At 42.8% G+C, this 14,546-nt stretch overlaps 1 protein-coding gene across 8 annotated transcripts in view; it reads left to right on the forward strand.

The window, feature by feature from the left end:
• Positions 1–244: 244 nt before the first annotated feature.
• NTRK3 (neurotrophic receptor tyrosine kinase 3) overlaps positions 245–14,546 on the forward strand; it is a 1,498,428-nt gene continuing 1,484,126 nt past the window's right edge. For 3 of the 8 annotated variants that reach the window (XM_069222726.1, XM_069222728.1, XM_069222731.1), the window contains exons 1-2: positions 245–585; positions 1,473–2,087. In XM_069222726.1, the coding sequence (XP_069078827.1) occupies positions 1,846–2,087 (242 nt within the window). In that variant the 5' untranslated portion in view covers positions 245–585; positions 1,473–1,845. Of the gene's footprint in view, positions 822–1,472; positions 2,088–14,546 lie in introns of all 8 variants that reach the window. The other 5 variants (XM_069222727.1, XM_069222730.1, XM_069222733.1 and 2 more) reach the window with 4 other exon arrangements.

Consider the following 14,546-nt stretch of genomic DNA (forward strand, 5'->3'; position numbering starts at 1 on the left):
AAATATAAACAAATCTGAAATATAGTGGCAAAACAGACTTGAAGAAATACATAAATTCGATGTAGCAACAGATAGATGACAATTTCCTTAATCATCCACCCAGCAACCATTCATCCAAGGTCTCTTGGTAGTGTCAATGAAGATAGGTTTGTGCACGCACATACAAACGCACCCACACACACAAAAACGCGTTGGAAGTACACTCTGCACATGAAACTATCTGAAAGGTCTTTCTTTCTCTCCCAGTCTGCCTTGAAGTGGTCCACGAGACATAGCTCTGCTCTAGGAGCTCGTGCGGCTGTCTGTCTGCCTGCTGCCATCATCCCTGCCTTCCTCGCGCGCTCGCTAGCTCTCCTCCTCCTCATCCTGATCACACTGCTTTGATTCTCTGTTCTCAGTAAACAGCTGAGGCTCCCAGCACCCCCCATCCATCCACCCACCCACCCACCCCTCCTCGGCCAGGAGACAGCAGCAGCAGCTCTCTGCCTCCGAAGACAGGATCTGCGGGGTCTGGAGTGCTGTGCACCTGTGTCTCCGTTTCTGCTTGTCCAGGCTGCGTCTTCTCTGTCTGGCTGCTGTGTGGGTGTAAGTGCCGGCGTTTTTAGGGGAGAACGGACCTCGGCAGTAGGGAGGCAGAACCATTGTGGGAAGCAGCGGCGGGGACGGGCATAGTGAATTAAGCATTTCTGCGATCTAGTTGGTGTCCCTGCGCTTGCCAAAAATGCAACGTGCATTCTAATTTGATGCCCGGGCTCCCAGTCCCTCGTTCGCCTCATCGCTCAAAGTGGAGTTGCTGTTTCCTCCTCGCATTTTTTTCGCAGGTCCGATTGCAAATTCTTCTCCAAGCCTTCTTTTTCATAGCATTGCAGACTTTCACTTTATTTATAGCTCCTTTCTTTTTTCATAAGGTGGTATTTTGTCATACTTGTTTCAGTGGCTTTACTCCATTGTTTTCTAGAGGTTGCCCAGTTTGCTGTATTCCATTGGAGATCTGCGGTAATTTCACTTCGTGGTCTTTCAACGGAATCTCCCTGGGGTCTGTGTTTTACATCGCTGCTTTTACTGGTGTTTTTTGTTGTTTTTTTTTTTTTTGCTTCTTCTGGCTGAACGTGATGACCCTTTTACATTTCGCAATGGCTGCATAATTAGGAAGGATCAAGCAAAAACATGAAGAAAAAAACAGGATTATCCCAAATTCCGTGGCTATAGCTTGAACTTTTCTTCTTCGTTGCGGTTGATGCCGTTTAAGCAGGGCTCCAAAATGTATTACTGGGTATAAACTGGACACACGGAATTATCCTTGATTCCTGGACAGCTTTAGGGCACGTTTGTAGGGGGTATGGAGGCTGGTGTAGGCACCAGTCTTGGGGACTTCTTCATACCATGACAAAAATGTGTGGATTGTGCTCTGCTGTGCGTTTCACCAAATCGTCTCTCCTCATCTCTCCTCTCCCTCTGTTTCCTTTTCGCAGGTGTGTCAGTTTTAATTCTGCCCAGTAGGTGGGACTTGGTGACTTTAGGACCAGTGTTTCCCTGCGTCTCCCCAATCTTGCGTTGACATGCTCTGAAGTCTCTCAGACCTGCTGGAAAAATACAACATTGGTGGATAATAGGAAGCCTGCGCCGGCCAGGCGGGCACCGGACAGAGGGTCCGCGATGCTTTCCTGAAAACCGGGAGCGCAGTGCTTCTGACCGCGTTTCCAGAATGAATCCACTTCCTGGAGGGTCGTGCATTTGATTTGTCGTCAGACCGTGGACCCGCGGATCAGGGGATTGCTCTCCTTGACACCCCGTGCCCTGCTTTTTTTGCTTTTTTACAGGGGCTGAACTGAGCGAGGTTTGGCGATGGATGCGCCTTTCTGCCTCACCAAGTGCCGTTTCCTGCGGATTTTCCTGCTGGCCAGCCTGTGGGTGGACCGCACGGGCTCGGACCTAGCTTGCCCGGCCAACTGTCAATGCAGCGAGACGGAGATCAGCTGCCGGAAGCCGGATGACGGCAACATCTTCCCCCACCTGGAGTGGCAGGAATCAGGGGGCAGCAACGCCAACAACAACATCACGGACATCTCGAAGAGCATTACCTCCATGTAAGTCATTGCAAAGCAGAGCCCCTGCTCTCCTCTTGCCTTAACCCTCACCCCCACGTAAACCAGCTCACCATCACAATGAATACCCATGTACGTAGTTGATGTAGCATTATTAGCTGCGCCCGGGCCCTCATTAATGTACAGCTTGATGCCACCTGCCTTTTCAGTCAGGCTTTAGAGGCCATGGATCACACTGCACCCCTTCCCTGCGAGCCAGCACTGTGGCCCACAGTCAACTCCAAGAAACTTAACTCAAACCATTTTCCAAACTGAGGTGTGTATGTGTGGGGAGTGGCGCACCAGGAGGAAGTGGGTGTCCTTCTCCACTGCCCCTGAGTTTGTGCTATGCGTTAAGCTGCAAACGTTAAATAATTGTGAACCGTGGTGGTTTCTTTTCCTCCCCGCAGTAACCCTGGTGGAAGTTCCAGTTGACAGGGCGCAGGTGGTGTTTGTTTGATACAGTAGCAGCACACGAGTTTTTCGACTTGAGCTACAAGTACCCAGTAGAAAACAAGAGGTGTCCGCGGGTTGAACAGATATGCCATGTAAAGCATACACCCACAATGAGATAATTACCAGCGCTATGCAAATTGAAGGTTTTTATATAGCAGTCGCTCTGGCGTCTTTTTTAAAGGCCCACATTTCAGCAGCTGATCGGTAGACAAACACACTTGTTACTTGTCAGCCGGAATGCACACCAGGGAAGAGGGAAAGGCGTTCGTGCAGATTTGTGCTCGAGGTGGCTAAAGGTCTCCTCAGATGTGTGCTCTCGAGTCAGAAACGAGAGTGTAGACAGATGCTGGTGCCTGCGTTGTTCTTTCATATACCCTTTCTAAGGACGTCAGCGCGCATTGTTGATGCATTCAGTTGTGTGCAATATCTAGCAATGGTCTGTTTATAGAGGTGTTTTCCTTTTGTGTAGTTTGGGGGAGGCGTTGGATGTTGAAAGTTTGGGGCACATGTTGAACAATGTATTCCTCTCAAAGCTTCAAGTGTGCTTTTGTCTCGAATATATTCCGCTATAGCGAGTATTTTAACGGTTCTCGTGGCTGGATATTCTACCCTACCCCGTGTTTTCATCAGTCGAAGTGCTACTACCCCCAAAGTCTGCACCTATCCAGCAATGACACCCTTTGCCTAGTGCTACGTTAGAGGTTGTCCCGCTGCTCAGGGCACGGAGAGCAGACAGACGGTACGTGCTCCTCGGCCCCGCTGCGCCTCCCCCGGCGGCGGTCGTGTTTGTCACAGTCAAGTTGGCAGCAAAGCCCATCAGAATATTTACAATCCCTTCTTTGAATGCTTGCGCGACTCTTCCCGGGATAAGGCTTATTGGGCTCGGCTGCTCCATCATTTAACAGATATTAGAGCAGCGAGGGACTGGCACAGCAGGTGCCTATTCCGTTCTACGATCTTGGAATAGCCTTATACCTCAACACATTTCACGAAAACCACCTTTTCTCTCTGGACTAGGATATAATTCCTTTTTCTACAGTGCTCGCTTGTTTCGGCTCGCACGGGCATGGTTCAAGACAACCCAAGTCTAACGCGCACATTCAGTTGCTCCCTTTAACAATTACCACGACGCTGAACATAAAGCTTGCATCCAACATGGCGTACGAGGGGGTCCCTGCAACGTTTCTGTGCTAATTCAACAGATAAACTGGGATCAGATCATCCGACAGAGTGAGGGGCGATTTAGGCGCGTTTTCTCTATTGATGTCACAACCAAGCGCAGAGTGTCCAGTGATGGTTTGCAAACATGTGCCTGTCAGGGGACAGCGGTTGCTAAACGGCGCCATCCCTTGGATCGGTTCCTACCATGAGCCCCACCTGGATTCATACCAGCTATTTTGGAGTATGTCAACTCTGTTCTAGGGTGAGACGAGCATATGCCAACACACTTGAGTTTTACGCATCCCTAGTCATCACAAGAACTACTGCACGACCTGTAGCCATAGCACGCAGCCTATATTAAAAAAAAAAAAGACCTATAGCGGAACGCCCTAGCCCAGCAATGCTGTCGGCAGTGTTTTGTGAAACAGTATCAACGCTGCGTTGTGTACTTTTGCACAGAAACATGTAGTGTGGATAGGCCCTTGGGCTTTTCAGTACCCCGGGTGTGTGGTGAAGCAAATACCCAATGCACCTGCAAAGTACGTGCCACTTTACCAAACATGGGTTTGCTCAGGCAAGACTGAGCTCGGGTCTGGTTTAGGCTACCTACCTACACCCTCTCACATCGACGCAGCACCACACAAGTGGCCCAATTACCTCGCGCCCATGTCCAACCGCGCATCCCGACCGATGAAGCATTTATAAGCGACACTACGGTGCCTTACTGAAGCACAGCAGTTTACCCATACAACATGTCGGTAACTGAAGACAGCTACTATTCCTAGGAGCAAATGATGCTTCAGCAAAGGCCTTTTTATATATATAAACACCTTGTCTCTAGCTACAATTCACTCGGTGGTAACACCACTGCAGTGCAGGTCGAGGCGAAATCGAAATCGAAAACAAATACCTTATTCAATTCTACTCTACAGGTCGAAAGGAGTGGAAAAGTAAACTACCGAGTATTCGAGCGTGCGTTTTTGACAGCACACAGGTGTCTGGGTAAATGAAAAGAGGCCCCGCTTTGTGACGATAACACGCTGAAAATAACACTCACGTTTTCGCGCCGCTCGCCTCCCCCCCCCCCCCCCCCCCCCCTTCAGTCGAGGGTTCAAAGGCTGTTGGCAAGCGTCACTCCATCGCTTCCCTGCCTCGTCCCTTCACAATGGGAAGGGGGCACGGCGCAGTGCAAAACTGGCAAGTGCCGGGGTGAGAGCCTCTTCATTAGCTGCGACAAGTGGGCAGTGTGCGGGGCTTTGGCTCAGCCGGTAGGTCAGACCAAGCGCTGGCCGCTGAATAGCCGTTTCAGATGAGTCCACGAAGCTCCTTTTTAAGCCCACTTACTTACCTTGGCCTGTCGAAAGCAATCACGGCAAGTGGTTGACTCTACTGGCCGCACCTTTGATTTCTGAACTACTCCTGGAATTATCAAAAGGAGCTTTGTTCTACCTCAACTGTCTGTCACCACCATCTTCGTGGCATAATGTGGCTACAACGAATCCCCCTCATCTGTCGAGAAATACATACAACACTTTCCACTTAGTTCTTTAATCACGGCGGAGGCTATATTGGATTTCATCTGCTCGCTGATCCCAGGCCAGCCATTGATATTCCACATATAATTGCAAGCCGTCGAAAGATTCTCATTTTTGTTTGTGAATAAAGCTCCATTTGATTAGCATTCGTGTGCCTCTATCCCTTGTCACCCAATTTTCTTTTGAGCCGCCGAGCCGGTTCTATTTATGGCGCCTGTGTGAATCTGTTTGCTTCTCACACACACTGGGAGCCAAGGTCAGGCATGTAGAATCAACGAGGCCGCGAAAGATAATGGGGCATTATGAATGTGCGGCACGAACCATTATTTCTTGAACGGTTCTGAAAGGGGGTCGTTCCAAAAGAGCACACTGGGGTTTATTAGAAACACTGCGGCACCAGCGCACCCCTGGCTCAACAGGCCCTTGGTGTGCCATGAGCCCAGCTCTCCAATGTTCTCTAAAAAAGTGAGCTAAAATGGCAGCGATTTAAATACTCTGGGCATGTACCAAGAGGAGTGGACGCCTGCAGGGTTAGCCTTCAGACATATAGATGCATTACAACAGCTTGACATAAAATGTAATATAAGGAGCCCCAGCTCTGCATAATGTTTCCAAGACAAGCAACAGGCATCTTGTGTTTGTCAGTTTCACTACAGCATCCTATATCCTTACTGTATGTAAAACACAAAGCTGTACCTTGCATGCTTATCACGTAGCTGGCAGTGTGTGGCAGGGTTCAATAAGATGTTCTGTCTTAGTGCCGCTAACAATATACCCAAGGCTGAAAGGTTGAGTGACATCAGGAAGTGGAACCCGTGGTCTTTACATTTCGGGCAGCTCCCTTAAGCGGCTGCATGATCCGCTGAGCTGTCGAACTGACTAAGGCCACAGCCCTTCTGATCCTGTAATAGCGGAGTCTGATATGTGTTACCGCACAATGTGGAGCCAGTCTGTTTAAACATGGGGTTTACAGTGCACATGCCTTTTCCAGTACTAGCCAGCCGGTCTGCACCAATGTTTGACATAAGAGTTACACGGTTCCAGGTGCAGTACTCCAATGATGTGTCTTTTATACTACTCTTCTTTGGAAAAAAGGGTCATTTTCATTTCTTCCACAAGGGCCAGTGGCCTCTCTTGCTACTCCACTGCCCACTGTTTTTTCTTTCATGTTCTACTCGCTTGACAGCATGACAAGAGTCCTGCACAATTTTATCCATGTGGAAATTGCAGCAATATGTTTGGCATTGGCAAAGGGGCAGAGTTAAAGAGCAGTAAATCTGCGCTAATCATATATTTTGCGTTCTGGGAGCTTTTTAGTCAGCCGTTTGAAAAAGTTTACAACTTGCTAAAATTGACCATCATAGGGAGCTGACGACTGTATTGACGACTTCTGTTAAAAGGTTAAGGATAAAATGATCATTACATTAGTAATGTTCCTTACCACACATTGTAGGCCACGTTGGTGAAGCAGTATGGGCAAGTTTTGGGAATGATTCTGACCTGGAAAATAGAGGCAGTGTTACTTAATATTTTGCTTCTTGAAGTCCTCGTTGAAAATCAGCGGATGCTCAGGAATGGCTTTTATTCTGCTGATTTTTTCTTTTTCAGTTCTCTGGAAACACTGGAAACACTCAACAGCAGGTGGCAGTTCTTTCAATGCATAGAAATTGTACAATTTTTGGAAATTAGAGAGTCCTTCAAATTACACACCAAAACTACCATCTGGAATAATCTATGGTCTGTAAATGTTTTTCAGAAATTCCACCGATTATTCTTGAGAATATTCTTTTTCATTTCGATAGGTATAGTCTATTCTCAGAACCCAGAGTCCGTGCATTGTCTTAACCCTTTAAAAATGCCGACTTTTGATTCCAGCTTACTTTTGCCAGGGCCCTCTTTTCTAGATTCACAGACTAAGGTGCAGATCCCCCGATCTTTTTTTTCCTAATGGCAAATTGACCTCACTCATATATCAGACATAAACTGAACATGCACTCAATGTGCTTGATTGAAACAAGTGTGCTAGAGACCCAATTTACAGATTCAGAATACTAGGATTAATTTGAGCTCTTACTACCTGTGAGTGTGCCAAAGACTGATGCCAGTAGGTCTGTAACTGCTCTATCAAATATGTGTATATCCAAATGGGAGTATTCAAGAAGTGGCCAAGTGCAGTGTTTACAAATGTTTCTTAACCAGGAAAATGAGCAAACTCCACAAAAATGCTGATTCACCACACAGTAGCAAATGCCTGGCTTTTCTTTACCAGGGGCTCCTGTTCACCTGTTCAAACCTTGTTTAAGTCAGAAATACTCCTAGTGCCTTTTTGAAACTGTTTAGTGAATTTTTTAATGCTTAAAGACGCCCTTGTATGTTTGCAGGAATATGTTCATCCCTTAAGGCAGATGGCCATGCAGAAGGTCTCTGTTCAAGATTTGTGACTATAGCTTTGTACCCAGGTATCGATGGGCTATTTTTATTTATTTCAATGACCACATTATGCCATATGGATTTTGTACATGATGGAGTTGAAATTTTGTGTGAATCAAGGAATCTGCATATTTTGTTACCAGTCTCAATAACGTTTTGAAATTTCTCAGTTTTGGACCTACAAGTGGTTACCTTTGTGAATCACCCATTAAACAATAATATGAGTAGGAATTTTTTTACATATATTCTTCTTTGTTCTCATTTCACTAATACATTCCATAACTCTTCCTACAGATGAGAGGCCCAAAGTCATTGATTAGTTATACAAACCAAAGTCCACTTCCCATCTATTGACATGTATATAACCGTGCTCATATGATGAATTTTCACTTTATCTCAGCACAATTGCCCAGCTAGAAGTCAAAGAACAATAAGATAATATTTTTGCTAACTGCTTGTTGTATGGTCCACGTCCTTCTTATGAGCTTTTATGCAGATTCAATCAGAATTTGTCAAAGCAAATCATCATTCAGCAAACAAAGATCCACAACGCTGTAAGACAACCCTAAATTCGCAGACATTGAAACAAAGCCATCAAATTTACCAGCATAGAACAAAAAGGATACAACGACAGCCTGAAAAAACTCAAACACACAATACATAATTTTTTTTTTTTAGATAATGTGAGGTGTCACAAGATATGTTTGAAAGTATTAACCTTGTTCTTCATCAAAGCAATGGTGTGAACAAATAGGCGACCGTTTTGTCTTTTATCATTCACCAACCAATTAACACAGCTTTAAGTAAAATGCAATATGTGTGGGAAACATCAAGTAAACAACTGCTGTCTCAGAAAATAGATCAAGTTATTACACCAAAAGAGATAAACATATGTTTCAGAACAGAATTCAGACCTCCCGTTCTCATTACATTTTGGAGTAATTGAAAATGTATCTGAAAATTTTATGATTTGGACAAAACGTTCTGTGGTGAGTAATGCAACGGATGTCTGGACTGTCTTACCAGATACTTAAACATTAATACTGTAATAGGACTTAATGGCGTTTTACCATCAACAGGCATAATTATTGAGAACCATAACTCAACTGTAATATGAGTAGCCTGTCGATGGATATGGTTGGGTCCATGAACACATAAAGATGTGGGACTAAGGAACCTAAAATGAGGGGTTTCAAATGGTAAATGCTAGTAATGAGAGCGACCTCTACTGGAAAAGAGTGTCCAAACACAGCTTTGCTTTGAAGGAGACAACAGCTTAAAGCTTGACCTACACAACTATCACACTTTGCATCAAACTTGACCATTAGGGATGTAGATTTGGAAGAGGGAAAGGTATGCTTAATAAAGGAATCGCATGCTCAATAAACTGATTTTGGCCGACCCTCACATTCTAGCAGCAAAATCCAAATCTAGTTAGATGGGAGCTTATTGTCAGCATCTGTCGAAAGAATGCAAGGGCCGAGGGCAGTAGCATGCTTATGAATATGCACAATCGTGGGGTCTGTCTTTGTGCATGTCATGGAAAAATCATGGTGATGAAGAAAAAGAAAAAAGCAGCAAGTATCAATATGCATACGATGAACACAGTGAATATATTTAGTTTCTTTGAAAACCACTCTGCAATTTTACCAATTGAATGCAAAAAGACATGTACATTTCCTTTTCATCTATGCAATAATGATCAACTCTAGCCAATTGTTTGTTGACGTACAACACGTACAATTTAAAGCCCTAGCTGTGTTATTTTGACAATAAGATTCTGTTGCAATGTCTACAAAATGGAGTAGCAATTCACTACAGGGAATCACAGGTACAAAGCACCATATCAAAGGCAGTCAAATATGAATACATGATTTATAGGTCTCATCAGTAAAGAGGAAGCTTAAGACTTGGCTGTAAAGTTCGCATTTTAATGACATACTCTCATTTTGTAAATGGTATCAAATGTTGCCCTGGTGGATGCGGATTACGGCCATTATAGAAACGTTACCTTTTTATGCCATAGTTCATGAATATTGCAGAAAAAGCCCCGTGGGCCGTGATCACTGCCTTAAATCCGCATCCCTAACATAGAATTACCAATTTTGGTTGATTTAGTGGGGTTATCATTTGAGCGCAACGTGTACTTGCGTGTCCCCCCAACCACTGTCCACAGACCATCAGGCTTACTTAAAGGCAGCCAGCATTTACTAACCCGTCATTTTACTTACGATTTATATTTGTATATTGTACTTTGTCTGTTCCATTTAAGGCAATATTCTGTTACTTACTGGGCCTGAGAATGTACCACTTATTCTAATAACGTTATGGGCAGAGGAAAAACAACAGCAAGTAATTTGTTTAAATATGTTGGCACATTACAGCAAGGGAGTAAAAAGAGGACATAGGTTTATAATAAACACATTTTTTTCTTGGGAGTGTCTTCCGACTCTACCTACTCCCCCTATGCTCCGTGTCTTAATTGCCAGCAAGTAGCGGTACCCTTGTTACTTAATTATCAGGCCCACCCTTCTAAATGACGAATGATAGGGTGGCACCCATTGATAGCATCCGGGGTCACGTCTAATAACTTTTCTTTGAATCTTAATTAGCCTTGAACATGCATCCGTTTTATTAATGCACAGTTCCATATTCTTTTCTGCCCTGACCGTTAATGCATCCGCTCTTGTTGACACCTCAGTGTCCTTCGAGCCACAAAGAAGTTTAACACCGGCTTTGCATGGCCTGACCTGCTATGATGGCTGGCGACATAATTGTCGTAAAGTCTTTGAAAGCCTAATTTCGACTGTGAAGTGCATGTAGCTACAATAACCGGTTCATGGGGACACCCCGTTTTTAAGCATGGATGTAGGTACTGTGCAAACTCAGACTTGTCCAATATGACCTCGGAAGAATCACAAAGCCTACAAGTAAACCATGATAAACTAGATGCAAAGAAAAACACAAACAGGAAAGAGCGCTAGCTGTAATGAAATGTTATTACGGATATTAGAAAATAAGCTATGGAAAAAGCTGGAGTTACTGAATTCTTATTATTTGAGATATCTGTAGAGGAGTGTCTTTAATCAAAGGTTCACCCTGGAAGCTGCCTGCTGGCTGCCCCCAACTATTATTGTAGTTGTGGCTGGATTATATAAAACTCACTCACAATTTCAACAAGCATATGCAAAACAAATGAAAAGAATAAAATCAGGAAAAATAAAATATGCCCCATCTAAATATGGCAGACATATGCTCGCACTAGAAATTAAAAGTATGCTAAACAGTATTAATCTGTTTTGCAATGCACTCTGTGCAGTGGAGCATTGTTTTAAAAAGATAGAACATGGCAACTACATTTAGAAGCAACATGTTGGCAATCTTGGAATGACGAGACAATGGTATAGTGTGCGTAATACTATTTGGTGACCACCCTAGCTGCTCAGTTTGAAGCGGCGACCCATGGGATGCAGACCACTGCAGATGAAATGAGTGGCAAGGGAATGGACCAGTACCACTATCAAGGTAGCTGCAGTATGCTCTAAAACAAAGCAAACTTAATAAAAAAACAAAAACAAACGAAGAACAGACATTAAAAAGGACATACAAAGGGAGAAAAAAGAAGGGCTGGCCCACAAGACCTGGCAATGAAGTGCACTTATTTCCAGACAGATGTGGAACGTTATCAGTCAAAATGCCATCACTCACAGGGCAATGGAACTTGTGGGTAACACATTGCCCCAATGCTCTGCGCTGTCACTGTCATGTATGGAAGCAGAATGTTACTGACACTCAAAACAGAACAATGGCTCAAGAGGGCTAATCCAAGGCCACCATATATTTGTATACCATGTTTATTTTGTAAAAGAATGAGTGCCTGTCGTCAAAGCATCCCTTAGAAGCCCGCGGCCCATGCAAAATGTTGGCATGCTCAATACCAATGCTGCGTAGGCTGAAATCCACCTCATTCCTTCTTAATTCACTATCAGACACTCCCTGCTTCTTTATCCCACTCTTGCAGGTTCATGCTTACTCTCATAATGATGGATTTTCGTTCTACCACATACTCGGTCTTTTTGCTTCATTTGTTTTTCCCTCTCTTGTTCTCCATAAATGTCAGATGCAGAAAGCTAATTGCCAGACTGCAAAAATGATTGCCGGAGGCCTCCACTGGCAACCATGGTCTCAAATTAAGCACTGAAAAAGTATGTATGGATTCTTTTAAATTAACGTTTTTGATTACCTGGCAGAAACTAAAACTACTAGGCCCCCAAAGAGAGTCTACCAAGGATTATCACTGCAAATCTTCTACCCCAGATTATGTAAGAGAGCAATTAACATCAAAACACATACCAACTTCCACCCCAGATTATGTAAGAGAGCAATTAACATCAAAATAAGTACCAACTAAGGGAATCTCTGAGAAACCAAGTAGCAAAATACATGTCTATAGACTTTGCCTTGGTGTAATAACAGCCCATCATTAAAGATCTATAGATTTTAACACATGCTTTTCATAATATATAAACTAGTTAAACTGCATGTAGTCTATTGTTTAAGAATACACAGATCAGACACAAGGAATCTGGCATACCTTTCTCAAATGAACCAATCAGGCATACTGCCTTTAAAACTGGCTTGTCACAATAGTCAATTCAGGCTTGATATGCTGAACGCAAACCCAAGTCATATAGGCATACATTTTGTAAATATGAAGTCAATTACAGTTGACAAACAATTTGTACTTTTAATTATGGGGGGCTAACAAGAAAGACAACAGTACATCTTTTTCCAGAATTTGCCAGAATGGGGTCACCAGCACCAAACTTCTTCCCTTCTATAGTAATCTGTGGGAATTCATATAACAAAATGCATGTCTACAGTCTTTCACAAAGTGTAATAACTCTCTGCCCTTGATCTTCATATGTTTTCATAACAAACAAGTCAAACATATGGCCTCTGATATAACTTTTTCTAATGATTTAATCAGTCCTCTAACCTTTATCATTGACTTGACACCATAACCAACTTTGGTCCACTGTATTGAGAATACACTTTCTCACAAGGCAATCATCTAGAATACAACCATAAAATTAGACATACATACAAAATTACTGCTGGTAAAAATATAACCACTCTTAAGAGGACATAACAAGGATAGTGACGGTTCAAATCATCTATCAGGCAATGTCAGAGGGGATCGCCAGAACCAAAATACTTGCTCACTGTGGTAATTTGTGAGAGTTCATATCACAATGAATATGTCAAGACTAATGCCTTTGGCATAACTTTTCTTAATGAACAGTTCAGACCTGTAGCCTCTGACACCCTCCCCAAAAAACTAACCAAGACTATATTCTTCATCTTTGGCTCATCACTAAACTAACCTGGGCCTACTGAACTGAGTGTAAGCTTCCCCATGGGGTAGCCACTGAGCTCAGAGTAAAGAAGTTCAAATGCATATAAAATTACAGTAGGCAAACAATATATAATTCATCCTACCAGGATTTAATAAAGATTATCACAATGAAAATCTTCTTTGCCCAGGGCTTTCTGAGAGGATAACCAACACCAAACTATTTGCCCACTATACTAGTATGCAATCTATGAGATTCAATGCAACAAAATACACCTCTGCAGGGTTTAACACAGTGTAATAATAACCTTGCCTTAGAGGAAAATTAAGTTCAACAAATGATTCACACAGTAAGAAATGATCTTTGCTAACTTGATTGGTCAACCAAAATGACTATGTTGAACTGCATCTAAACCTCGATGGGAAAAACATCAGATCATATTGCAGATTCTGGAGATGTATGCTGTGTTCCTAAACTAGAACAGCCTCGGGAGTGCAAAGGATTGCTAGAATAATAATAATTATTATTATAAAGTTTTATAAAATGTGTGGCTAGTCCATCAGGGCTTACCAGAACTAGGGAAAACCAAAGGCAGGATTCTAAGTGTAATACAAGTTAATGTTGCTTCGCCAGATACAGTAAAAGATCTGTATGGTGTTTTAGTAATACATATGATTCACTATGAATGTACTGACCACTGATTCCAGTTTATCAATTAATAAGTACAAGCAGAATTGAGATTTTTGAAAAATTAAATACCACACTAATCTCAGAATGTTTGTCTCCTTGAAAATACCTTCAAATAGTGGCATTCGGTTGTGCCCTATGGACACAGAAAAGGCTTGATAATTCTAATAAACATTTCACAGATCAATGTCTGCCCCACCTCTGATTACAACTCAGAATATGGGAAAATGGCACATCTCTACTTTGTTTTTTCCCTTGTAGATTAACTTATATAGCTCCTATAGTTAAACATGGATCAATACTTAATTCAAACTCTACTATGTTTCTGAAATAGCTACACATTCAGTCAATAGATGTGTGCACTGTGTGGGATACAGATGCATTTCTCTCTTCCAGGGGCCTAACAAACATGGTAAGATGAAAGGAAAGAGAACCATCAAGTATCTTATTGGCAACTAATGAGTGAAGCATATAACTTCAGCTCAGTTTCAATAGTCTTTTTCTTCCAACACAGAATCTTTATATCCCTCTAACATACTAAAGTATTTTAACAATTACACTCTTTTGACAAACATACATATATGGATTTATTTCAGCAGTTGATACAACAAACATTTATTTAAAATGTAACATAACTACACACCATGCCTTCATTAAGATGTCATAACATTGGGCTTTTGATGATCTACTTTTACCCCCCCAAACTTCCTTAATTTAACCATAACACAAAAGCACACATCACAATGAAATCATTTTGCAGATTCTAGTAAGGCCACTACTGAAAACTGGGTCTTATTCAAATGAGCATTTTCCAAAGTATTCTCAAACCAAGTAAT

The sequence above is a fragment of the Pleurodeles waltl genome, chromosome 3_1 (assembly GCF_031143425.1).
Source record: "Pleurodeles waltl isolate 20211129_DDA chromosome 3_1, aPleWal1.hap1.20221129, whole genome shotgun sequence".
Taxonomy (NCBI): Eukaryota; Metazoa; Chordata; class Amphibia; order Caudata; family Salamandridae; genus Pleurodeles; species Pleurodeles waltl.